The sequence below is a fragment of the Mytilus galloprovincialis genome, chromosome 13 (assembly GCF_965363235.1).
Source record: "Mytilus galloprovincialis chromosome 13, xbMytGall1.hap1.1, whole genome shotgun sequence".
In the NCBI taxonomy this organism is placed as follows: domain Eukaryota; kingdom Metazoa; phylum Mollusca; class Bivalvia; order Mytilida; family Mytilidae; genus Mytilus; species Mytilus galloprovincialis.
Window position 1 is genome coordinate 27,071,115 of NC_134850.1, and position 27,275 is coordinate 27,098,389.

Sequence of the window (27,275 nt, forward strand, 5' to 3'; positions counted from 1 at the left end):
TATAGAATGGTTAAGGCCTGATGCACTCGATCGTTAATGGTGAAGATACAAATATTGCTTGTGAAACAAAGATGCAACACCATACCCATGTTTTGTTTGTCAGCGTCTTCCTTCGCATATGTGGAGGAATACCATTGGATTTCAAAGTAGTGGACCTGACTCACGATCACAGCAATACAACAATATACTGGCCCGGAACTCCAGAATATAACTTTACAATCCTAGCTCGTGGGAATACGACCGGCGGCTTTTGGTAAGTGAAATCAAAATACATTTTAACTTTAACTTCGGGCGTTAGTATTGAATGTAACATGCATGGACGGAAATTTTCGGGAGTTAGAAAGGTGAGAGGATGTGCACATGTTATCTCAAGGGGATACCCAGTTGAAATTAAACAAAAGAAATGGAACTCTTTGTTGGAGAAGGTAAAAAAGCCAAATTGGTATATTTAAATAGTTTACATCTGTTTCTATGGACTTTAAAAGTTTAATAAAGGTGCATAATTTAGGATTTTATTCATCTTATATACGTGTTTGTACTTAAATTATAGTATGGAGATTCGAGATATTTGTAAACTTTAAATTATAGACACATTTTCATAAAACAGTCGATTGTGGTAGGTGCAAATGCAAGTCATATCCTACTAAGTAAGACATCACGTGACTTTAGCGACGTATGATGAGCGGCCATTTTGAATTATTTTGTCCCATTAAAATGCATAGGTGCTTCAATAAAGTTCAATTTTCTCAAAAACTTGACCCGTTTTTCAACTTTTACAAATCAATTCTTGGTATTCGAACATAATTCTATTTTATAATGTTGGTTCTGACAGTTTAATTTTTGATTACTCGTACTCAGTTTTCTCGTTATTTCTCCGTTGACTTAATGTTAAAATCTAGTGACCCCATGTCTACTTGGGTAAACGGACGGAAAGTCACAGGACAAAAAGTCACAGTACATAAAGTCACAAATTTGGTAGGACAAAAAGTCACAGGACAAAAAGTCACAAATAATATGTTGACAATTGTTTGAATATGTAAGAGAAATATCTTGAAATATTTACTTTTTAATACATATATTCATATTAAAGTTTAGGAAATGTGTCATTATACTCGAAAAATAAAGATTTATTTAGTTTTAATCGTGCAAAAGAAAGATTTCTTGGCACCATGAAGCCATTTAAGTGCCCAGCCACTTTGACATTTTGTTTTTTTAACAATTATTTAATCAGCTTTGATATTTTTTTGATAAATTTTGTTTACAAAGTTGGTATTTATACAATAGTTCAAGAAAAATACAAAATTATTTTTGTAAAAATAAGCGTTTTTTATTCAAAGAAAATAATCAGAAAAAATGACTTTTTGTCCTGTGACTTTTTGTCCTGTGACTTTTTGTCCGTGACTTTTTGTCCTGTGACTTTTTGTCCGTGACTTTTTGTCCTGTGACTTTCTGTCCTACATTCGTCTACTTGTACTTCAGATTCATTAATTCGGTAAATAAAAGTAACACTTTGCAAATCGATTTAGAATATAAAAACATATATCTTGCAAAATATTCTACTTAAAACAGTTTAATTTTAGAGCAAATTCCGTCTTTCATCATTTCCATATACATCATCCGCCAATTTGAAAAATCCAGAAAAATCCCTTTTTTTAAGTTAACTATTTTCTGGGAACAGTATATCCTGGATATCTGTCGAAATAAATGTTCCCGTGTCACACTTTGAAATAATATTTTTTTTATCAAGAAATTTTGAAATCAATCATATCGAAATATCACCAAAGAAAATAACAGAAACATCAGAGATTCTGCATAAAAAATTTAATTTAATCAAGGAAAGTCTTACAATAAATCGATATTGAAAGTTTAACTTGTGTTAAACAAAATTGTTATTGAATATATTTCAACAGAGACATATAATACAATTGCTCTGATTTCAACAACATTGTATACCCTCCTATATTTATATATCGAAAGAGTTATCAGTCCTCTGATAAAGTTGGGTATGGGATCTTTTATGTGCGTAAGCATAAATTCTTCTGAAAAGATTGTTCTTATTAAAGCATTAATTTGCATCTCTGTCCCAATCGACAGTTTTTTGGGAAATATGGCAATGGGAAATAATGTCATCGAAAAGAAAATGTCGAGTGCACCTTTTTATGTTTGAGCGTGTTTGAGTTGATTATTCTGTCTGGAAAAGGTATAAAGCAAAAATATTTGATACATCTTCTCGCTACAGATTTTATTATTTTTATATATTTAGGCTACAGGAACACACAAAAAATTAAGTTTTTTTGAAGTTATACATTTTTTAAGAAGAGCTAAATTGGCAGCGCGTCATCCTTATACGATTGTACAAATTAGCTGGTGTAATTGGGAGATAATTTTAATGAATTAAAATCCTGACTGAGCTGTATTCATAAATTATTAGATCTTCTTCAGCATATAGGTATATCGTGAAATATGAGCTGCAAATTGCAATAACTAACGACGAGCGAGCGCAACAAACGTGTCCGAAGTGCAGTGATGTACAGTTTTCAGATAAAAACGCATAATTACACGCGAACTTCGTTTCACATGTTATTCTGTAAATATCGTATTTATAGATAAGTTTTCATTGAGGAAGCTGGCTTGTCATGTTTTGGATTTTGTATCAGATTTTCGGAATCCTCTGGTTTTATCCATTTGAATTCCTTGAAAAAATTTGCCCGGTGACCCTCATTTTTCTTTTTGTAAATCTTTTACATGTGTAATGATAAGCCATCTGTAAAAGTCTTATAAAATTTTAATTATTTTTTAATAGTTTTTGAGAACTTAAACTTGTCAATGATAAAGCTATGAAAAGTCAAGAGAGACTATTTTCCCGCCAATATAAACTAGTGTTTTGAAAAGTTTATTACTTTGAAACCGAGAAGCGAACTCCTTTAATCTATTTTTTAATAATTATTGGATACATTTTCGACAAGTTTTGAATGCGAAGCCAGAGATAATTCGCGGCTGTCATTCGGTATATCGAAGAAAATGATTTTGAAAGAATAAGCAACGGTGGTCAAGTATTGCGATTCATTGGAGCGTGAAGGATCTGGTATAGGATCGTGAAGGAAATCTTATGGATCTCACACGCAACGTCAGTAAATAATCTAATTTAATCAAATTATAATGACAAATATTGGCAAAATATATTTGTTTGTCATAATGGTTCAAAATTATTATTAGTATCCAAGAAAAATCAAGGCTTAAAAGTACACCGTTTTTACAAAACTATAAAAGGCAGATTGCTCTTCGAAATTTCAAAGTAATAAAAATGTAAACAAACATGATTTTTTTTCAAATTTTTAATGCATAACCTACTTTTTTCATAAAAATATCGTTCAATATTATTGTTTAAAATAGTTTTTAAAGGGGCATTAGCTGTCAAATTCATGTTCACCGATTTGACTCAAATTCTCACATTTGATTTATAACATACTAAAACGCATATCCAAATTACGAAGTCTAAAATAAACAATTAACGATGCATGGACTCGCGATAATATGTGTCAACATTTCGTGTGTATTTTTGTCTACACGTCATTTAATCAACCATTGAGATGACATCCGAAGAATACCGACGGTCATATAATCCGATATAAACATAAATATAAATATTAACAATTAGCGAACACGTGCAATTGGGATTTTTTAGGTCTAAAAAAAAAGACTGTTTGATTTCATATTGCAGCTTGAAAAGTATATTTATCATCCTTTTTACCTGTATAAGTATACATTTTTATGTGGATCGAATTAGTAAACCAAATGGTTCATCCTTGTTTCACTTTCAATGTTGACATTCTTTTCCTTTTAATGGCTGAACACGCCAAATACATGCGTAACCAATCTCCAGTTAAGAGGCTAAATTGAACGTCACATGAATACGGATTCACTTGCAAGTGAATAATTCATAATTCATCAGCGATATTTCTTAGCTTATGTTGACAAAATTAAACCAAATTGGCTGCTAAAAGCGAATTATTATTTCACTTTATCCCTTTCATTAATGATTGAACAAAAAAAAAATATTTTATTTTTCTAATACCCCTTTAAATTAATTTTATTTAGATTAATCAAAAACTTTGCAAAATGGTAATATTCGTAAAAATTTGAGATTTCGGATCGTGAAAGATCGTGATTTGGTTGATCGTGAAAAGGATCCGTGAAAGATCTGTTGGCGCTTATTTGTTATTGCAAAAACTCCACGAAAACGGTCAAATCTTTCTTTAGTATAAACAAATGATAATTTATATTAGCAATTGATATAACAAAAGATTGGATTTGCATGACTTATTCAGCTTCACTTTTGTGTGTGAATAGGGCAATGATGTTTTAATGCCATTGTATCTGATTATTTGATAATACCACACCGACTAGTTTTCTTATAACAATTTAAGTCCGTATGTGCGTCCTGCGTACGATTAATGTCGTTTGGAGAGTTAAGACTGTCTCATCTGATTTCAACTAATTTTTATGCAAAGTCATATCTATAAAACGAAGATCCTTGTTGATTTTTGTAAAAATGTGAAAAAATCAACATTGCTTAAAAAAAACGCAGGAAATCAACTGTCATATTCCTGACTTGGCACAGGCATTTTCCATAGAAAATGGTAGGCTTAATCTGGGTTTTTTTTCTAGCTAGCTAAAAGCGCCCACTTGTATGAAAGTTGTATAATGTTCCGTAATATTGCCAATTGGATGAGCAACCAAACAGACATAATTGGTTAACGTGGCCATATCTTAAATCCAGCGCCAAAACTGTAAACATACATCACAGACATACAACACAACTGAATTTAACGTTCAAACACACTTACAATTAAACCAAACATAGACGCCAACCAAATAAAAAAAAATAGTTGATAACAGTCAGTATAGTAAAGCATTATTACGGGACCCTTTAAGTGCTATGTAAATACTAATATTTTTGTTTGTCAGAGTTTTAATCTGATGTACACCAGTTTGAAAAATCGTGCACACAACTTTGAAACTCGTACAGATGATTTTGAAACTCGTGCACACGACTTTCAAAATGGTGCGCATGACTTTCATGAACTGGTGCGCACGTCTTTGAAAGTCGTGCGCAAAAGTTTGATAGTCGTGCGCAAAAGTTTGAAAAGTCGTGGGTTCCAGTTTGAAAGTCGTGCGCACCAGTTTGAAAGTGATGCGTACAAGTTTTTGAAAATTGTGCGCACCAGATTTTAAATGTCTTGCGCACGAGATTTAAAGTCATGTGCACGTGTAACGGTTATTTCTTCCTCTGTGATATTTTTTCCGGCGGCAAGTTTGTCACATAATATTTTCCAGACATGGTATTTCACGGGTAGATTTTTTCCAGAGGAGTGAAATTGTATCCATCTTATATGGAAAGTATTTACCAGTATATCTTTTCCATTCCATATTTCACAGAAGCTTGTGAAATACAATCTCATTGACCACTATGTAAGGTACTCCAATCTATATATACCTGACCATAATGATAAATGTGTCACCAAGGTAGAACGTATTCGCATAATTTATCAATCAAAGGGAGGTAATTATGAGCAATTTTCATTTCATAGATATTATATTCCGGAATCAATTTCATGGTGAATTTTTTTTCCTTTATTCTTAATTTTTTTACAATATAAAAGGATGACTTTAATTAAAATTTAATAAGACAGAAAATATTTCACAAGTAAAGACGATCCACCTTTTAAAGTTGTTTCTGTTCCTATATATTGTTGTGTTATGATTCATCTGATTTTGTCACATTATCAACAACTACATTACAAATTAAACTGCACTTTTAATAATTGTACATATAAATTAAGTTCAAAATTTAGTAAATTAAATGAACACAGACACCAAAATAAACCATTTTCCATCAAATGAAATAAACACATTATGAAATCAATGTAACCCTGAAACATTAATTGTCACTTGCTCCAATGCGATTTTCTTTTGTATTTAAATAGTTAAAAATATCATTGTACTCAGATTTCTCCATTACTGATAATGTAACTATATTTCTACCTTTACTTTTTTAATTGTACGACTTTGCCCCCCGCAGAGCTATAGAAAAACAGTACATTAACGTGTGTTACACGGACTCTTTTTAGACGATACACGGACTCTTTTTAGTTGTTACACGGACACTTTTTATGAATAGAATCACTCGTGCATGATCAGTGAGTTCATGGGGACTTTAACTTTTAATTAGATTTGAACTTTTTGGTTCACCGACTTATTTCCTGTCTTTTTATTGAACAAAATATTTACGTTAGCATCAATATCTTTTTTTCAAACATTTCCAGTTAAATACTATTCATATCAGTACACTTAGGGATTAGACATTAAACTTCAATAGTGGGGGGGGGGGGGGTTATGGTTTTCTCCTAAAATAGATATTTTGATCCCAAATTTTATGAGAAAAAAATTATTATGGTCAAGCAGATGACAAATTAATGTTTTGCATGATTCTTGATTTTCCGAATACCGTTAATAGTGCTCATTGGCGGGTCCGGGGGGGGGGGGGGGGGGGTACCCCCTTTTTTTGGCCGATCAATGCATTTGAATGGGGACATATAGTTGGAACCCCCTTTTATCCTGGGTTGGGACCCCTCCCGCTTTGTCCTGGCTTGGACCCCCTTTTAAAAAGGCTTGATCCGCCCCTGGTGCTAATTTAAACAAAAACATTTGGGTGATGGCGTTGAAAAGTAAATAGTTAATATACTAAAAAAAGAACATACTTCCCCCTTTATGAAGCAAAATATTCGGTCAATAAATGTTTTCTTCAATATATGGACATGAATAGTATTTTGGACAATGCTTAAAGTAAAGAAAGGATGATACTGACGTGTATATTTCAATAAAAATAAGACAGGAAATAAGTAAATAAAAATCAAATCTAATATCAAAAGATAAAATCCCTATCAACTCACCAATGCACGATTGATCCTATAAACAAAAAGTGTTCATGTAATACACGTCCAAATAAGCAGCAAATCTAGAAGAAAATCATTCAACTTATGTCATCAATTTTGGGCGGTAAGCTGCGATTGGATCATATAGTAACACGTGTTTAATCCCGATCAACACTTGCAGATCTAGAGACGAGCATGAATTTATAAAAAAATCAAAGTATATGGCCAAATATAGACAAAATCCCTTTTTTTCATTTTAATTCACTTTTATCGAATTTATATCAGTGGTGTTCCAGGTCTAAATCAAGGACAAAACAGGGGGGGGGGGGCAACTTTATGTCCCCATTTAAATGCATTGATCGTCAAAAAAGGGTTGTACCAACCCCCTGGACTCCCACCACTGCATATTAAATTCATGTATTTGGCAACAAACGCGCGATTTATACGATTTTTTTTAAGGGGGAATGGGGGGATGGAATGGCACATCCTGCATTTTTTCATCAAAAATAAAAATCACAGCCTGTTTATTTTAAAATGAATTAGCCCCCCCCCCTCTTTTCCCCGCTTTCCGTTTTATTCATAAAAATCAAACGTTATTTTACTTACCACTAAAATATTTCTTTAATAAATTAATTTTTTACGAAGTTGCATTTTAAAAAGTCTTAAATGTGTAAAACATTTATCTTTTACTTGAAATGGTTCTTTTTTTTATCAAATTATTAAATTCCTGGGTTTTTTAATGAAAAAAAATCTCGGTTGAAAGGAAATGAAAAACAAATGTGTTTATGCTATAACTTACATCTACTGCTTTATGGCTGTCTACGTTTCTCAAATGTTTAGTCTTGCTAAAAGTATTATTACTTTCTTGAAACGTCGTACAAGTCAGATAAAAAACAAAAGTAACAAAAGAAACAGGCCGGTTACAACCAGCCGAATAGTTTTTCTGCACTTGTAGTCAGGTCAAGGTCCTCGGCTATCGCCTCGGACCTTGACCTGACTACTCGTGCAGAAAAACTATCCGGCAACGGTTGTTACCGGCCTGTTTCTTTGTTACCTTTGTATTTTATCTAATACATATTTCACAGTTGGATGGCTTTAGGCGCGATAAATCCCGCTCGCATCTCTTACTTTGTTTTATTAGTATTATGTATTTCTGAACATATACATTTTAACTATTTTTCTTCATTTTCTTCAAAAATTAAAAAAAGTTCGTCTGTTTATTTATCATTCTACATTAGACATTTATGGCATATACAGTAAAAATGATATTTTAGGATCCGCACTTTACATACACTGGAAAATGAACTGGCGTTATGGGGATATAATTTTGACGAAGTAGACTCCTGACTGAATTTAAAACTACAACGGATAAACCCTTGTTTACAGATGAATGTAAAAACATTTTTTAGCTATCAGTGTATATAAAGTGCGAATCCAGCTAGTTCATTTTTACTGTTATATGCGGGTATGTCTATTGTAGAATAAAGGATCATGGGAAAACTGTATTTGTTTACGTTTTGAAAATATCAAGTTAAAGGATTTTAAGTTAAGTTTTAACATATTTTCATTGTGATATGTCTTTATAATATACAAACATAGCATTAAACTTCAAATAAGTGTTATAAAAGCATCATAATATAGCATATCGATTATTGAAAGCGATCCATTTTAACTATAGATGCGATGAATTATCACTGTTAGTGCAGTCATTATTAATGTAGAATTTTCAAAGATGCGAGGAATTTTTATTGTAGAATTATGTGATAAATGCACTTGCAACAAATGAAAAAAAAACTTAGTTGATAACTTTAGGATTTATGATGCATGTATTTTCAAATTGAAATACAAACTCCTCATTCATTCTTCATCAAATATATAGCTTTTCAAACTTGTAACAAAAGCGATTCTCAAAATGTCATATTGTATTCTTCAGATTACTTTTCTCCTTGATTTTAACTTATATAGGGAATCACTGGAGCGTGACAGCAGCGGGCCCTCTTAGGCAGTCAGTGGGCCCCTACTTATGAAAAATTCTAGATCCGCGAATGGATACTACCGCAGAGGTAAAACCATGCACATTTGGGTTATTGTACACAAAATGCATGCTACAATTCACTTTTGTTGATTTTGAACCCTTTGGAACTCTATGTGGGCTATTTCAGCAACTAGGCAAAAAATCCCCAAACTAGATACAAGGTTAGAATCAGCATGTCAACGAATTCTAAATATCTATATTAAAGGACTTTTGTCTATAAATTTGGACACCACAAAATTGAAAAAGGGACCAAAAATATAAAAAAAATGCATGCATCGGATACATTTGTTATTGAAGGCATGACTGTAACAATAGGATGAATATACAAAAATATCTTATTCTGGGGTCTCATTGGGGGGGTTCTGATCCCGGATCCCGCTTACTGTTTTGGCAGATTCCCGTATTTTCAGATTCCCGTATCCCGCTTATACTATGCAGTTCTAATTTTTTGTAATTATCCGTGTCCCGCTAGACTTCATTTCCCGTTTTTCACTACACAATCATTTGACTTTCACCTGTCACGCTTGCAAAAAATCGGCAATCCGGCGTGACGCTTATACCCAAATGCGACCCACTATTTTACTCTATTTTGACTCATATTAAGCCCATTATAAATATATTAAAAAAGTAGCGTGGATTTTTTTATCCCTTTTCATTCCGTCTCGTTTCGTTTTTGAGCAATATATAGATGTCGTATGTGACAATGAGACAACTCTCCATCCGAGTCACAATTTATAAAAGTAGACCATTATACGTCAAAACACGGTCTTCAACATGGAGTCTTGGCTCACACCGAACAGCAAGTTATAAAGGGCTCCAGTGTAAAACCTTTTAAACGGGAAAACAAAGATGTACGTAATTAGTGGTGAAATGAATAAAAAAAAATAAGGATAAAGATCCCTATACGCTTTATAAGAAACTAAATTGAATACATTTGAAATAAATGTTATTTCTATTGAATTTATTAGAGTGTTTTAAAACCAAACTTTCCTCCGTAAGTTAAATTTTATCAAATCTTTCTCTTACTTTATCTATTATTTGAGCAAGTCGGCTAAATTAAGGATTTACAGATAATTTCCTACTGCATGTAAAGCAAAACTTTGGTTGGTTTGCTTGCTTTGTTTGTAAAATTGTTTATACAAGCTTTGTAAATAAGATTGACATTTTTAAACAATATGAATAGGCATAGTTTAACCTGTATTTTTAATATTTGAATTAAATTGGGTGTTATCATAATGATTATACAATAAAAAAAAAAGCAAGCAAATCAACTAAAGTCTTGCTCTACATGCGTAAAGAAATGAGCTGTAATAGATAAAAAAAATAAAAGTATACAGTGAAAATGCACCGCATATGCAATACTAATGATTCGCTCCACAGTGAAAATGAAAGAATAGTATCATTATTCGACAGTAAACATGACTAGCATTACGAAATCATCATAGTGGAATTTAGTTAAATATGAAGAAACTGAATGACAAAACATATTTTACGTTACACAACTTTAATAATTGTCTTAAAATGAATATTTTTTACTGCAACAACATCTTACATGTTAGTTATAAAGCACCTGGACGATCTGTTCGTGAAATGTCCTAAATATTCACCTATTTTGGTATATATTTCACAGCTGGATGGCTTTATGCGCGATAAAACCCCGCTCGCATCTCTTACTTTGTTTTATTAGTATTATGTATTTCTGAACATATACATTTTAACTAATATTCTTCGTTTTCTTCAAAAATTAAAAAAAGTTCGTCTGTTTATTTATCATTCTACATTAGACATTTATGGCATATACAGTAAAAATGATATTTTAGGATCCGCACTTTACATACACTGGCTATAGGAACATGAAAACACGAATTTTATATTTTGTTTATTTAATTCACCTGTGGACTTTATGAATAACTTTTAATAATAAAAATGGTTGTAGTGTTATTGACTATTTATTATTATCTGAGAATATGTTTAAGATTGTAAAGAGTTTTAACGTAGGAATGTTTACCAGTTTTTCATGTCACGCTCCATTGTCTGTTCAATTTTACCTTAGGGACAACACTGTAAATTTGATCAAAGATCAATGCTCATGTAGTAATCATGTTTATAACACTTTTAAATAGAGGGGGCAAGGGGTTTAACTGTTATGCTGTTATGGGGCAATTTAATTCTTTGTAATCTGTTATTCTGAAAATATATTTGCTGTTAGCTGTTATTAGGTCTTTTCACCTTTCTTGTGGAAAGACCTATTGTATTTGTTCTGATTATTTTTTTTTTCTTCCGCCTAATTATTTTCTTGCGGTGTAAAAATGTTTCAAAAGATGTCGCTTAGTTTTTTTGTATGTGATATCATTCAGTCTATACGCTTTTGAAACTGACCCTGTTTAACCGAACACTTTTCTTTGTAAGAGTTATCTCCCCAAACACTGTTTTTCTTGTTATCAGATCTCCTCCGCAACCGTAAAAGAAAGCGACAAATTTATTTTTCCAAATTGCTCGTTATATCCTCAGGATGTTACGTTTTATTTTCACCGAAGCTTTACGAAGACTCCATATGAGAGTTATTTCCCCTTTTGTAATGAAATAAATGAAATAAATTTGTTACTGGAAAACCATTAGTGATAGAGGCCTAGGGTCTTTTGATTTGAGGTCCTTGGTCCAAAAAAATGAAAATGAGGTCAAGGTCAAAGGTCAAGGTCATGTTCAAAAATATGATTTTGGCTGTTATCTCTTATTTTCAGAAATCCTATAAGATATCGACAAAATATTTTCACAAAATGTGTGTTACGACATGGCATAACACGTAAATTTTAGTTAAAAGGGTACAGAAACATTTGATGCAACTTTTCCCCCTTTTATATCTTATATTAGTTGTATGGTAATATAACTCATTATCATTATAAAGTAAAGGCTTAGGGTCTTTTGATTTAAGATCCTTGGTCCAAAAAAATGAAAATTAGGTCAAGGTCAAAGGTCAAGGTCAAATTCTAAATTTTGATTTTTGCTTATTTTCACTCTTTTTCATTAACCTTATAAGATTTCAACAAATTATTTTTACTAAATTGTTAGTTGCGACATGTCGTAACTTATAAATTTTGATTGGAAGGGTGCGAAGAGAATAAATGGGATTTTTGCCCCTGTTATATTTAGAATTATGCGTAAAGTGATATTACTCATGAACCATACATAATACAGACCTAGGGTCTTTTAATTTGGGATCCTTGGTTTATGACCTTGAAATTGAGGTCAAGGTCATAGGTTAATTGGACGTTCTAGATTTTGACCTTTGCTTGAAATTCATATTTATAGATCATTTAGCCATAGGAACTGACATTTTCAACTGAATTTTAATATTTTCATATCAAAATAGATCCTTATTGGTGGAAAGACCTTCAATTGTTCTTTGAACAATTGGTTTTTAATTGTCTTATTTATTGTTAGCTGTTATTGGGCTTTTAGTTTTTTTGTTATCTGTTATTGTGATAATGTATTTGCTGTTAACTGTTTCTTGAAAATTGGAATGTTAGCATTTTTTTGACATCCAATATTCGGTAGAAATTGAAGATCATTGGACATTGGGGTCTACCACTAGTAATATGTTGGTCCCGTATTCGGAGAAGGATTCCATTAACATATACCCATTACAGAAGTGAGGTCCAGGACAATTCCAGTATGATATCCAGTATATCTTATGATTATAAATTCCATATTTTTGGAACATGTATTTAGAATTATCTTATTTTTTTTTGTATGAGGATAATGTTCCTTGTTTCCCGTACCAACATATTAAATCAGAACAATTATTTATATGACAAAAAGGAAAACATATGGCCAGGAATATCTGACAAGAATCTCAATTAAGGACTAGGTCCTTAAAACCAGTTAACCTTTTATATAATATGGTACATTGACTCAGCTCGGTGATTCTTTTCAAAGCAGAACCAAACACATTGTACAATGAAAGTTCCAACAATGTACTGGGTCCCAAAGCAGCACATAGCTCATTACAAACAAAGATTTATTTCGTCTTCAAGCCATTGCTCCCCTACTAAACTATATATTCTACTTACTAATACACTTGGTCCAATCAATAGCCTGATAAAAAAATTGTTCAAATTGAGCCTTTGAAAATAATGGAATAAATTACTTTTGGAGTGTCAAAATTGGTTCGAGGTACTTGATAAATTACATTTTATAATTGGTGCTTTTGATTTTTCTACCCTATATAGTATAACCACTTTGCCTCATAGTCTTATTAAGAAAAATTCACACACCTCATTAAATGGGCATTTAGAAAAAGTCAGAATGCGAATATATATAGTCAAACTCTTTTAGGTCATTTTTTAGTAGCAAAAAACACAAGAACTATGTGAATTCAGAGACATATATTTTGTATTATATTTCTCTGGTGAATTGAATACCATAACAGCCCTTGAATTTTTACTAGATATCATTTTTGTCTCTTTGACAGATTGCTCATTTCCATTCTCAATTTTATTACACACTATTTAAATTACAAGCATGTGTGAGTTTCTATAACTGTATAAAAATAAATGCTGAAAAAAAGTATTCTATTATAAATAAACAGCTACGCCATGAGCGCATGATACGCGGCCCGTCGCCTTTTTTGAAATATTCGATAACTTCTTTATGTTATATCAGATATTTATAAAAATTTAAAGCGAGCTTCAGTCAATATATATAAACAATGCACCAAAGTTTCATGCGAACTGCTGAAAGCATTTTTGAGTTATTGACCGAAAACTGGAAAATACCACAACTTTTAATGAATTAAACCCCTTAACTTAATAACATCAAATCTAAAATGAATGAAAATAGAAAGGGCGCTTACAACAATAGCTATGAACAATTCAGCAAAGTTTCATGAAAACTGCTGAAAACGTTTTTGTGTTAATGTCCGAAAACTGGAAAATCCCTCCTTTTTAATTAACAAAACCCCTTAACTCGGAAACGTAAAATCTAAAATTTATAAAAATTGAAAGGGAGCTCATGTCAATAGATAGTAACAATTCACCAAAACTCCTTGCAAATTTGTGAAAGGATTTTTCGCAGAAACTTAAAATCTGAAATTTATGAAATACGAAGAGGAGCTCACGTCAATAGATATAAACAATTTCCAAATGTTTTATGCAAATTGGTTAAAGAGTGTTGGAGTCAATATTCGACATATTGACGACAGACGGACAACAGTATTCCATAATACGTCCTGTAAACGAGCGTATAAAAATATATTTAGTAGTAAACACATTCTAGATACATAATTTTTAAAAACATGTTCATAGAAAATGGAATTCATTACAAAGGATTATACCCGTAATAAGAAATACTGGATTTGTCAAGGTCCCGACTAATTTTAATATTTCATTTACTGTTATCTGTTTTTGTCCATTTTAATTCCTTGTTATCTGTTATAAGCCAAATCAATTTGCTGTTTTGCTGTTATTGTGACCCCCCTTGCCCCCCTCTTAAACGGAGAAACGAGTGCGAAGATGACGTCAGAGAGAGTTTGTTGTCTAACGCCCAGCAGTTTGAGGATATGTTGACCAATATAGACGAAAATAGTGACACAAATATATGCGTGGATGAATTAAATAAACTTTTGTCTGATATTTTTGAACAGTTTACAAAGTCAGAAATTAGACATAAAAAATACTGTGATGTATGTACAGATGATTATAAACAATTCAGTCGGAAACCAGGTTGAAATAGAACAAAAGAATCGAAGCTCTTTGTTAGAGAAGGCGATAAATGTTTACTGTATTGTTTACTATAATGACACAATTTTTAAAAGTTAATAGAAACAAACAAAATTGCAATTTTCTTCTCAATTACGAGGTGTTTTATTTTAAAAACACCATTTGCATAAGTTTTCAATTTATTTAGTACATAGTTAAGCAGAATAATTAGATATCAAGTCGACGACATGGGTATCTTTCAAGTTGGATGAAGAAAATGCATAACCTCCGATTTTTATGAAAAAATTACCACGGACGGAAAACATATCAATCTATTAGTTCAGTATTTTTTGTGTCTGCCCTTCCATTATGTGACTGAAGAAAAAATTCCAAAAAAATGGGCAACAATTGTATCGAAAAGAGAAAATCGAGTGCACCTTTTTATGTTAGGGCGTGTTTGAGTTGAGTATTTTGTCTTGATATCGTACAAAGTAAGAATAATTCATACATCGTCTAGCTTCAGATTCTATCATTTTTATATATTAAAGCTACAGGTTGACTTTATAACACAAAAAAATCACAGTACTAAAAGATGAAATATATGGGTCAAGTGAAATACCTATCTAATGAGTCACAAAAACAGAGAAGGTGTGTTCGAATAGCTATTTTTTTACTGAACGTACTTGACGACAGTCTTTCAAGTTGGATGATGAAAATGCATATCTTCGAAAAATTATAATTTTTTGTGTGTGATTACTAGGGTTTATAGTCTTCATACACTAAAAAAATCTAGTCTGCCCTTCCACGAAATATTTAATTAGAATTTTTTTTTAAATGTTTATGAATTTTCGAAAATTCCACCTGACAACCGATCAGACAATAGTTTTAAGTTGAATCAATGCAGACTAGATTTTTAACTGATGCTCATTAGCTAGTTAATACATTTGTCTTTTAAAATACAACTGACATATAAGGATCGTAATGGTTCAATGTGGATAAATTTATCGGTTTCCAAGAGCAATATTGGTAGCGCGTCATCCCTACACTGGATTCCATTTCTACGATTGTGAAAATGAACTGGCGTTATGGGGAGATAATTTTGACGAAGTAGACTCCTGACTGAATTTAAAACTACAACGGATAAACCCTTGTTTACAGATGAATGTAAAAACTTATATAATGCTTACCAACAGGCACTGGGAACTTTTAATAAGTATCGGTCCAATGAAAATAGTCTCAGTCTTAATTTAGCAAAACAGAAATATAAGTGGCTTGAAAATAAACTGAAAAGACAATATAAGAATCAAAGAGGTAACATGATGGCATCTTTAAAAAGGACTAATCCGAAACAATTCTATAGGAAATTTAAGAAACGTAAAAAGGTTGTACATCCTAATATAACTTTAGAACAGTTTGAAGAACATTTTAAGAAATTAACTTCAAACCCAGATATACACCCACAAGATTTACCAAACGAAAATACAGTTACTGTGTTCGATGAGCTTGATTCTCCATTTACGGAAAAAGAACTTGATGATGGTATTAAAAAGTTAAAACGAGACAAATCTACAGGATACGATAATATGATGAACGAGTACATTATCATGAGTAAATATTTCATTAAACCTGTGTTGTGTAAAATATTTAACTGTATTCTTACAAATGCTGATTTTCCTGAATTGTGGGTAAAAAGTATTATTAGGGCCCCGCCAAAGGCGGGTCCCCTATAGTGATCAGTCTGTCCGTCCGTCCGTCCGTCCGTCCGTCCGTCCGTCCGTAACACTTTGTGTCCGCTCCATATCTAGAGAACCATTATGATTTCATACTTTATACTTTACATGTTTATTAACCTATACCAGAGGGCGTGTCATGATGTATGTACAACTTCCTAGGTCAAAGGTCAAGGTAAAAAAACTTTGGTTTCAGTTGACAACCCTGTGTCCTGTGGTGAAGATCGTGTCCGCTCTATATCTTGAGAACCGTTATGATTTTAAAGTTTATACTTGATATGTATATGAACCAACACCAGAGGGTGTGTCATAATTTATGAACGACTGCCTAGGGCAAAGTTCAAGGTCAAAAACTTTGGTTTCAGTTGACAACCCCATGTCCTATGGTAAAGATTGTGTCCGCTCTATATCTTGAGAACCGTTATCATTTCAAAGTTTATACTTAACATGTATATAAACCAACACCAAAGGGTGTGTCATAATTTATGTGCAACTTCCTAGGTCAAAGGTCAAGGTCAAAAACTTTGGTTTCAGTTGACAACCCCATGTCCTATGGTAAAGATCGTGTCCGCTCTATATCTTGAGAACCGTTATCATTTCAAAGTTTATACTTGACATGTTTATAAACCAACACCAAAGGGTGTGTCATAATTTATTTACAACTTCCTAGGTCAAAGGTCAAGGTCAAAAACTTTGATTTCAGTTGACAAACCCATGTCCTATGGTAAAGATACAATTTTTTAATGCACATTATTCACAGCGGGGCCCACAGAGATAGCTCCCATCTCAATGATATCTAGTTATCCCTGTATTCAAAAAAGGTGACGTTAATCAGCCTGGAAACTTTCGTGGAATATCTCTTGTGTCCCATATTGGAAAGCTGTTTACAACTCTCGTCAACGCTCGACTTACTAAATGGAGTAGAAATCATGATGTACTAAGGCAGCAACCATTTGATTTTCTGGGGGGGGGGCTATGGTTTTTTTTGGAAAAAAAAGTTTGTTTCCAGTTTTTTATGAAAAAAATAATTTGTTTTGGACCCTGAGAAAAAAAAATTGTTTGTTTCACCCTCAGCTGCCACTATATGTAATGCTAAAATTGAAAGAAAAAACTTGTTTTCGGTTTGTCGCTAAAAAAAAAAGATTGTTCTTCGCCGAAGGCGAAAAAAAAAGTTTGCACAGAAAAAAAAACCATAGCCCCCCCCCCCCCCCCCCCCCAGAAAATCAAAAGGTTGCTGCCTAACAGATGCCCAGTTTGGCTTCCGACCCGGTTATGGTACTACTGACGCCATCTTCGCTCTCAATTCTTTAATTTCAAAATCTTTGAAATCTGGTAAAAGATTCTATTGTTGTTTTGTAGACTATAAAACGGCGTTTGACAGTGTCACACAAATGAAATTATGGTTACGACTTATTAGATTAGGTGTAACTGGTAAACTATTAAATGTATTGAAATCTATGTATTCAAAGCTTAAATGTTGTGTAAAATTTGATGGTAGCTTCTCAAATTTCTTTAATAGTAATGTTGGTTTAATGCAGGGGGAATCATTATCCCCATTTTTATATTCATTGTACGTAAATGACATGGAAATAGAGCTTATTAGTCAAGGATGTCAGTCTTATTAGTTAAAAATGTTGAACTTGTATTTACTTATGTATGCAGATGACACAGTATTGTTCAGCGAAAATATTGAAGATTTACAAAAGATGATTAATTGTTTAAATGTCTATTCTAATAAGTACAATTTATTTATTAATTGTTTAAAAACAAAAATTGTTGTATTCAGAAACAGAGGACAAGTTAAAGCAAATGAGAGATGGTATTTAAATGAAAATTCAATAGACATACATGTGTGATGAATTTGTATATCGGGTATTTTATTTAGATATAATGATTGTTTTACATATACTCAAAAATCATTAGCAAACCAAGGTCGTAAAGCATTATTTAGTCTGTATAGTAAATTGCAGGATGACTGTTTTAATTTTGAAACTATGCTGTCATTGTTTGACACGTATGTAGCAAGTATTTTGAATTATAGTTGAGAAATTTGGGGAAATCCTAAATGTGATGATATTGAACAAGTTCAAATGAAGTTTTTAAAAGTACATTAAAGGTGAAAGCATCTACTGTTAATTATATGGTTTATTGTGAGTTGGGACGATACCCTATGTTTTTAGAAAGATATTGTCGAATGTTAAAATATTGGTTTAAGTTATTATGTACTGATAACTGTATTCTTAAATGTTGTTATGAAGAAATGCTCGAGAGATGTAATAAAAAACCAAACGACAAATATAACTGGGCCTGTCGAATTAGAGACATATTATACATGTATGGGTTCCAGGATGTATGGTTATATCAGGGTGTAAAAAATGTGGATTGTTTTTAAGTGAATTCAAAGATAGAGTAAAGGGTAGCTTTCATAGTGAAATGAACTCAGTTTTTGAAGACTCGCCAAAATGTATGTTGTATAGATGTGTATTTGACCCCAACATGTTACAATTTTATTTAGATCATGCTGTAAATTATATTTATAAGCCATTTATTTGTAAATATCGCATATCTGCTCATTGTTTGAATATAGAAACTGGTCGATTTTATAATATTGAGAGACATCTGAGACTTTGTAATATGTGTGATAAACAAGTAATTGAAGATGACTATCGTTTTATTTTAGTATGTGACAAGTATAATGAACTTCGAAAGAAATTTATCAAACCATATTATTGGAGAAAACCTTCGAATTTTAACCTCATACAACTGCTATCTGTTCATAATGTAAAGGAACTTAACAATTTAGGAAAGTTTTTATTTCTGGCCGAGAAGGCACGTAATTAGTCTTATCATTATAAATGCTTAATATGTGTTATGTTTTATCATACTTGCTGTACTGTTATATGGGTATACTTACTTATATGATTATCTGACTAATTGTTTAAATGTAAATATATTTCACTGATGTAATTGAATATTTGTAATATTTATATTCTATGAGCTGTATTGCTTACGAATAAAAGATTATTATTATTATTTTGGGACCTCGTGTTATCATGAATGATAAGTTTTATTGAGTGATGCAATTGCTTAAGGAATAACACGTGATGTGCAGGGAGCCAATCAGAACAGCGTATTATAATGAAACATACATCTAATGTAATTATTTATATGTATACGTATAAATTTAAAATCTAGTAGGATACTGTATACAGTAATAGTTAAACAGTATAAGTTAAGCGGTAATATGCCGGTAATGGTGGACGAAAAACGAAATGCATCACGGTAAATCCCGCAAAATTCATCATACGCAGCTTATTCAATACAGGCAAGGCTTATTCCCGCTTAACTTATACTGTATAAAGTGTTCTTTTACCTTTTAAATTTATTAGTATAAATCCATAACCAAAATACAAACGTTAGGTATAGACTTTAATAACTGAAACGATTTAAGATTTTTAGTTTTATGATTAGCTTAGCTATTTAATGTGGCTATCTATCTATAACAGTTTTCAAGATTATAAGCAGCTAATAAAAGGCAGAACACTAACAATGTGTAAAAATCGTCATTACAGAACAACAACTCCAACGGGGAGTGAACTGGCGATTTTGATCAGTAGACTTGTTAGTAGATCTTGTTTTGCGTGTTTCAGTTCTATCTATCTATTATAGTTTCCCAGATAGACAAAAACGCCAAAAATGGTAAAAATAGTCATTAAAAGGCAAAAACTCCAATAAGAGATCGAATGACGATTTTAACAATCAAACTCATTTGACGCTCTTGACTGTCCTGCTGATCGTTTTTGCTTATTCAAGTTTCTATCTATCTATTATCGTTTTTTTTCTTTCAAATATTCGACAAAAACGCAAAACATTGATAAAAATCGTCATTAAAGTGCAATATCTCAGGATTGAGGAATCGTCTGACGATTTCGATTCGACGATGTTTACGTATTTGTAGATCTACTTTTGTTGATCATTTTTTGGTCTTTAAAGTTCTCTCTATATCTACTACAATTTTCAAGGTGAAAGGCACACATTAAACAAAAATCGTTAAATTCGTCACTTAAAGACAATGACTCCTATAAGAAATTGTCTGACAGTTTTGATATAAAATAGACAATAAAGATCTCATCATTTTGAACATTTCTGACACCCGTCAAATTTTCTTTATCTACAGCGGTTTTCAATATAATAGACAAAACTTGCAATGTACCCTATGTTCTATTTTTAGACATATCAGCCCTGTAGGTTGGCAGGTTGGTTAATCTGACACCTTTTTTTAAAACTAGATACCCTAATGATGGTTGTGGCCAAGTAAGTTGTCCCAGTAGGTTCAGATGACAGGTCTTTTGTAAAAGTTAAAGACGACGACGAACGACGACGGACGATGGACGACGGACGTCAAGTGATGAGGAAAGCTTATAGCCAGGTGAGATAAAAAGGGAAAACGAATATAGTTAGAAAAAGATATAGAATATAGAATAAATAAAGTAAGACTATTACAATAACATATATATATATTAATATATTAGTCCAAGCTATTTGGTTAGGCTTTGTAATCAGTTTAAAAACTAAAGTAGTGTTCTATTCGCAAAATCATACCTATTCAAAGTCTCTCACTCAAATTTATGGGTCACTTCATATATGTGTTGAATATTTTAGTTGGTACTTTTGTATAATTTGTTCAATGAAGAATTGCATTTATATGTTCTATTCGCAAAATCATACCTATTCAAAGTCTCTCACTCAAATTTATGGGTCACTTCATATATGTGTTGAATATTTTAGTTGGTACTTTTGTATAATTTGTTCAATGAAGAATTGCATTTATATAACTAAAATTACTTGCATCAATGAGTATCAAGTGAAGTATAAAAAGTTAAAATATAGAATGGTTAAGGCCCGATTCACTCGATCGTTATAATGGTGACGATACACATATTGCTTGTGAAACAAAGATGCAACACCCTACCTATATTTTGTTTGTCAGCGTCCTCCTTCGCATATGTGGAGGAATACCATTGGATTTCAAAGTAGTGGACCTTACACACGATCACAGCAATACAACAATAAACTGGCCCGGAAATCCAGAATATAACTTTACAATCCTAGCCCGCGGGAAAACTGCCGGTGGGAATTGGTAAGTGTTTTTAAAAAGAATCTTTTATTATCTTGAGGAGTGTTCAAAATTGATGGGGAAGAGTATTTTATAATTTAATGTGGTATCTTGTAAACTGCATTTTGTGTTGCAGAATATTCATTTTAATCTTATCCTGTCTTGTGCAAAGTTATATTTTTTTTCAGTTTTTACCAGACACAAGTTATTGTATATTTGCTGCAACCTGTACACAGCCTTTATTTGTATTGCATATAATTTTATTTTTTCATGTCATTGTGTAATTTTGTTATCAAATCTTTTTTGTTTTATTTTAATTTAACATAGTAATCATGCACCAATCTCCATAGAAACTTTCTGGTAATGATGTTACTCAGGAATAGATTAGGTGCGGACGTACTAGAGTGAGCGTGCGTTCCCCCTTATTTGGTTTTTGCTTAAAAACGTTGATAATTTCCGACTCGCTCCGCTCTGCAAATTCATTAGGTTAACGCCTGCCCCTAACCTCAACTCCTGGATCTATTCCCTGGTTACTGATTAAAAATATGAGATTTCACCTTTTCGAACTAAAATGTGTAACTATATGCAATGTCACGTATATGAACCAATGCAATTGAAGCGAATCGAATGTACAATAAAAAACCGCTGATGTGTGATGTTTTAAATTAAGTAGACATGAATGTTTCTTTCCATTAAGTTTTCGCTAAGTTTTTTTCCCTAATTTATGCTTGATACATTTTTTTTTTCTTATTTATATATATAATTCGTCTAAACAGCCCAACAATGTTATATCTGTAAATTTGCTTCCGCAAGTTTTTTGTTCTTCCCTGGCCGGGATTCGAACTCATGCTACTGAGATATCATAGCACCAAATCGCCTTGCACTGTGCCCGACGCGCTACACTCGACCACCTAAGCTCCTCCAAAATAAAGCTTTCGGTGGCCGGTTTTACTTTTCCTCGTCAGTTTTAATCTAGCGTCGTTACACAGTACATGATATATAAGGCATGATGATGGAATTTTAGATTAGCTCAATTATCTATCGTAGAGGATCTTACAAATTAATGTAATATATATATTGTAAGAAAAAATTAGGCTGAAAATGCACCAAATATTTATTTTCAATATGAGTACTCATGCTGGATAGACATCCTATACCAGTATCAGGTGTAACGTCCATTAGCGACATCATTATTTAGTCCTGAAATTTATAACTTTTCAATACTGTAAATTCGCAATAATTTAAACTCGCATTTTGAAATTTGTTATATGAATTCCGTGAATAGGATTTTTCTCAGCATCGCAAAAATTAAATCGCATTTTGGTCTCAAATGACTATAAATCGCAATAATTAATGCACGAAATAATTTCTGAATTTACAGTATATATATATACATACAACTCGTTTAAACATCAACCCAACAATGTAAGATCTGTAAATTTGCTTTCGCAAATTTTCTCGCCGGGATTCGAACCCATGCTACTGAGATATCGTGACACCAAATCGCCTGCACTGTAGCCGTCCCGCTAGACCACACAACCACCTGGGCTTCACAAGTATATAACAAGTCAATAAAGGTACAACATCGCCATATAATAACTATAAAATGAACAAATATTAGATATTTCGGATAACAGATATTCTTCTTCAATAATAGCACGATGTCAAATGAATCATGTCAATATATTCAAACTGAGACACAGTGACTATCAAAATCTTGAAAATTTATACAATTTAAGCGAACATCACAGAAGCTGGTACAATTTTAAAAGTTGCAAACACGGCGCAGAGACTACAAAGATATGCCAAAACAAAAACAGTTACTCGCAATGTGAACTGACACAACTCTAAATTTCCAAAGGTGGTGGCAGTTGAGATGTTACAACTACTGCGTGGATAGCAGTCCTTAAATAAAAATAAAAAAAATGCCTCAGTGACCGATACAAGTTGGTATAATATTTCAAATTAGACAGCAGTAGGGCAATTTCAACAGAAACTACATATTTAAGCCTCCCCAACGAATAGCAGTTTAATAATGTGGCAAAATAAGCAAAATAGTCCCGTTTGTTCTAACATACAATCCAGCCTTTACTAACCTTTCACGTTTGATCCGTGCCAATTGGCAAATTATTGCCAAACACCCTAAATTATCCAAGATCTTTCCCAATCCTCCTGTCTTAGCTTTTCGGAGACCAGCAAGTCTGAAAGACTTAATTGTAAGAGCTGACGTCTCCTCAAATAAAGGCTGTTCAACTGCAGGATGGTGCAAGTCATGTGGTAACAGACGATGTCTGACTTGTCAACAAAATTCTAAATACTCAAATATTTACTTGCCACTCGACTGGGTTTGTGTACACTATATTTTGCAATGTAACTTGCAAAACCCAGAATGTTGTATACCTCCTTCAGTGTCGATGTGGCATGCAGTATGTTGGCAAGACAGGACAGCAATTCAACAAACGCATGAATGTTCATCGAAGTGACTACACTTGCAAGCCCGACCTACCCGTTTAGTCGTCATTTGAGATCACCAGGGCACGCCCAAGCTGATCTCAAAAACCCTACCATCACAATCATAGACCACAACGAGGGTTGGTCGGAGGTCAACAGAGTCGCTCGGGAAAGATTTTGGATAAGAAAGTTAAGGACAGTTTCCCCAGAGGGAATAAATGAAAAAACATAGACTGAGTCATTCATTTTCCTGTCATCACTTTTTTTCAAAAATTGTTTTCCTACTATCACTTGTTTCCAGTAACTCCGGCTTCCGCACTGGATTTACAGTTTAAATTTTAAAAAAAGCATACCAGTTTAAATTACAGGGCTCCATTCATTTGGGATGCATGTACAAGTACGTAGCCACGTTCAATTATTTTACCTTAATAAATAAAATTTTACTTATTTTGCCACATTATTAAACTGCTATTCGTTTGGGAGGCTTAAATATGTAGTTTCTGTTGAAATTGCCCTACTGTTGTTTAATTTGAAATATTATACCAACTTGTATCGGTTAAGGCATTTTTTTATTTTTATTTAAGGACTGCTATCCATGCAGTAGTTGTGACATCTCAACTGCCACCACCTTTGGAAATTTAGAGTTGTGTCAGTTCACATCGCGAGTAACTGTTTTTGTTTTGGCATATCTTTGCAGTCTCTGCGCCGTGTTCGCAACTTTTAAAATTGTACCAGAGTCTGTGATGTTCGCTTAAATTGTATAAATTTTCAAGATTTTGATAGTCACTGTGTCTCAGTTTGAATATATTGACATGATTCATTTGACATCGTGCTATTATTGAAGAAGGATATCTGTTATCCGAAATATCTAATATTTGTTCATTTTATAGTTATTATATGGCGATGTTGTACCCTTTTTGACTTATATATTATATATTATATTTTATAGTGTACAGTATCATTACATGATCCATCGCCCTGTAAGATTAATTGTTGACTATTTATTCATTTTATATATAAATTATATACTAGAACACACCCGTGATATCGCGGGTCTGTGACTGAATTAAAGTATATAACTATGCGCAAGCCTTATTTTAGTATTAGTATTGTCATCTGATAAAGTCACGCCGATTATAAGATACACAGTTTTCTCTGCTTTCAAATCTTTCTGTTTGGACCCGTCGAACTGGAACTTATCAATTATTGGTAATATTAATTATTTGGAAAACAAAAGGTCCTGGAATGGAGTATTTTTTAATCAACAGCATTGTCCTATATTAGTTATAAATAAAGTTGAATTCTTTCATTCGCTGTTTTACGTCATGCCCGCTACCAAATTGAAAACTGTACCTACGCCTTATTTTTAGTCATAGATTTTTAGTATTCGTATTGTTATATAAGAAAGTCTTATTGATTAAGATACTGCCGTTGAATATGTAACATTTTCACTGTCAGATGCGGAACGTACAGATAAGGTAATAGGTAACAGGTGAATATACTATTGGTATCGGTATCGGACTCTACCCGGAACTTCTTAATTATTGGCAATATTAATTACGTGAAAAACAAAAGGGCCTGGAGTGGTGTGATTTTTAATCTACACCTTTGTACTATATTAGTTATATATAAAGTTGAATTCTTGGATTCGTCGTTTTTACGTGATGACGGCTGACAAATTGGACCTCGTTATTTTGGTATTATAGATAAGTACGTCTGAACCAGTGACAACTCCATCGGATCACCAGTGATGGTGATACAAGGCTTAAAACAAATTCTGTATATATAATTCGTCTAAATAACAGCTCTAAATAACTGCTGTTATTAAGACGAATTATATATATCAACAAGATATTATTTTGATCGGGAAGTATAAAAACTACTTATAGTTTTTATTTTTATATAACATTCTGTTCCTCGTGTTCTAGTTCTACGTTGCTTGCAAAAATGATATCATTAAAATCCGTCAGATCAGTGATACATACCTGCTGATACCTTCATTTACAGAACGTAAAGTCGCATGCCGTATCTATTTACTATTTTCATTATTAACAATCAGTCTAATTCGAATAAAGCCAGATGTGTCTCAATAGGCCTTTGGAAAAAAAGAGGGGGTGGTGGTAATCAGAAAATAGTTACATAAGGTTTTTTCTAACCTGGGCATGCGAGGAACAAATGGCTTCATAAATTAGGGACATTCAGAAATGGCTTCATAAATTAGGGACATTCAGAAGTTCTAGCAAGTGCTTTTCTACAAAATTTAAAGTGGATTCATTATTTTTACAGGTTAGAAATGAACTATGTTGGTACCGCGGAACATGCTGGGACACATCTAGATTCACCTTCACATTTTTACAAAAACAGAAACCGGACACACAACATTCCGCTAGAAAAATTGATCGGTCCGGGAGTTATAATTAACGTTAAGAATAAAGCTGCGACGAATGTCGACTATCAGGTATCGATTGATGATTTAAAACAATGGGAAAGCATGTACGATCAGATTCCGGAAAACGCCATTGTCATTATGAATTCAGGCTGGCACGAGCGCTACCCGAACGCATCCCTTGTATTCAATACAGACAGTCCCACTGATTCAAGTACATTTCACTTCCCCGCCTGGCATGAAGACACCATTGAGTGGCTTATCAGTGAACGCTCAGTGAACGTCGTTGGTGTTGACACACCGTCAACTGACTTTGGACAAACTAAAACATTTGCAGTTCACATCAGCTTAGGAAAAGCCAATATTTCGGGTGCAGAAAATGTTGCAAATTTGGACGCTATACCAGAATCTGGAAGTATGATTTTTGTAGCCGTGACCAAGATTTACGATGGAAGCGGAGGTCCAGCAAGAATATTTGCAACTGTTCCCATCAAGGATACGAGTTTTGGATATACATACGGACCCATTTTTGTATTGTTTTTGTCCGCTTTATGCATATTTATTCCATTGTTAGCTCACCTGTATCATAGGACCAGGTAAGCTGTTGTCATCACTTTGCCGCGGCGTCCTTCCGTTCGTCGTTCGTAAAATCTTCTACTCTGAAACCGCTGTATGGATTGAGCCGTCTTGATGTATACATGATGTCTACCATATCGACCACCCTTCATGACTACCGTGCGGAAAATGTAATATATGGATCTTGTAGCCGAATCTTTGTCTAATATCTCGAAAACTATAACAATAAACGAAAAACTGGCAAGATGAAATGGTAAGCATGGCGAGTCTTATCTACCGCAAACATGTCAGACAATTTTGTCAAACTGTTTTCGATTTATTGCATATAAAAATGTTTATTTTTAGCTTTA

At 32.8% G+C, this 27,275-nt stretch overlaps 1 protein-coding gene across 2 annotated transcripts; it reads left to right on the top strand.

Annotated features, from left to right (window-relative positions):
* On the top strand, window positions 1-27,275 carry LOC143057376 (isatin hydrolase-like). Of its 2 annotated transcripts, none has more exons than XM_076230681.1 (2): window positions 1-253; window positions 26,250-27,275. In XM_076230681.1, the coding sequence occupies exons 1-2, from the start codon at window positions 21-23 to the stop codon at window positions 26,947-26,949; spliced, it is 933 nt and encodes a 310-aa protein (XP_076086796.1). In that variant the 5' UTR covers window positions 1-20; the 3' UTR covers window positions 26,950-27,275. The 2 variants fall into 2 exon arrangements, with proteins under 2 accessions (XP_076086796.1, XP_076086797.1); XM_076230682.1 differs by lacking the exon at window positions 1-253 and adding an exon at window positions 21,330-21,536.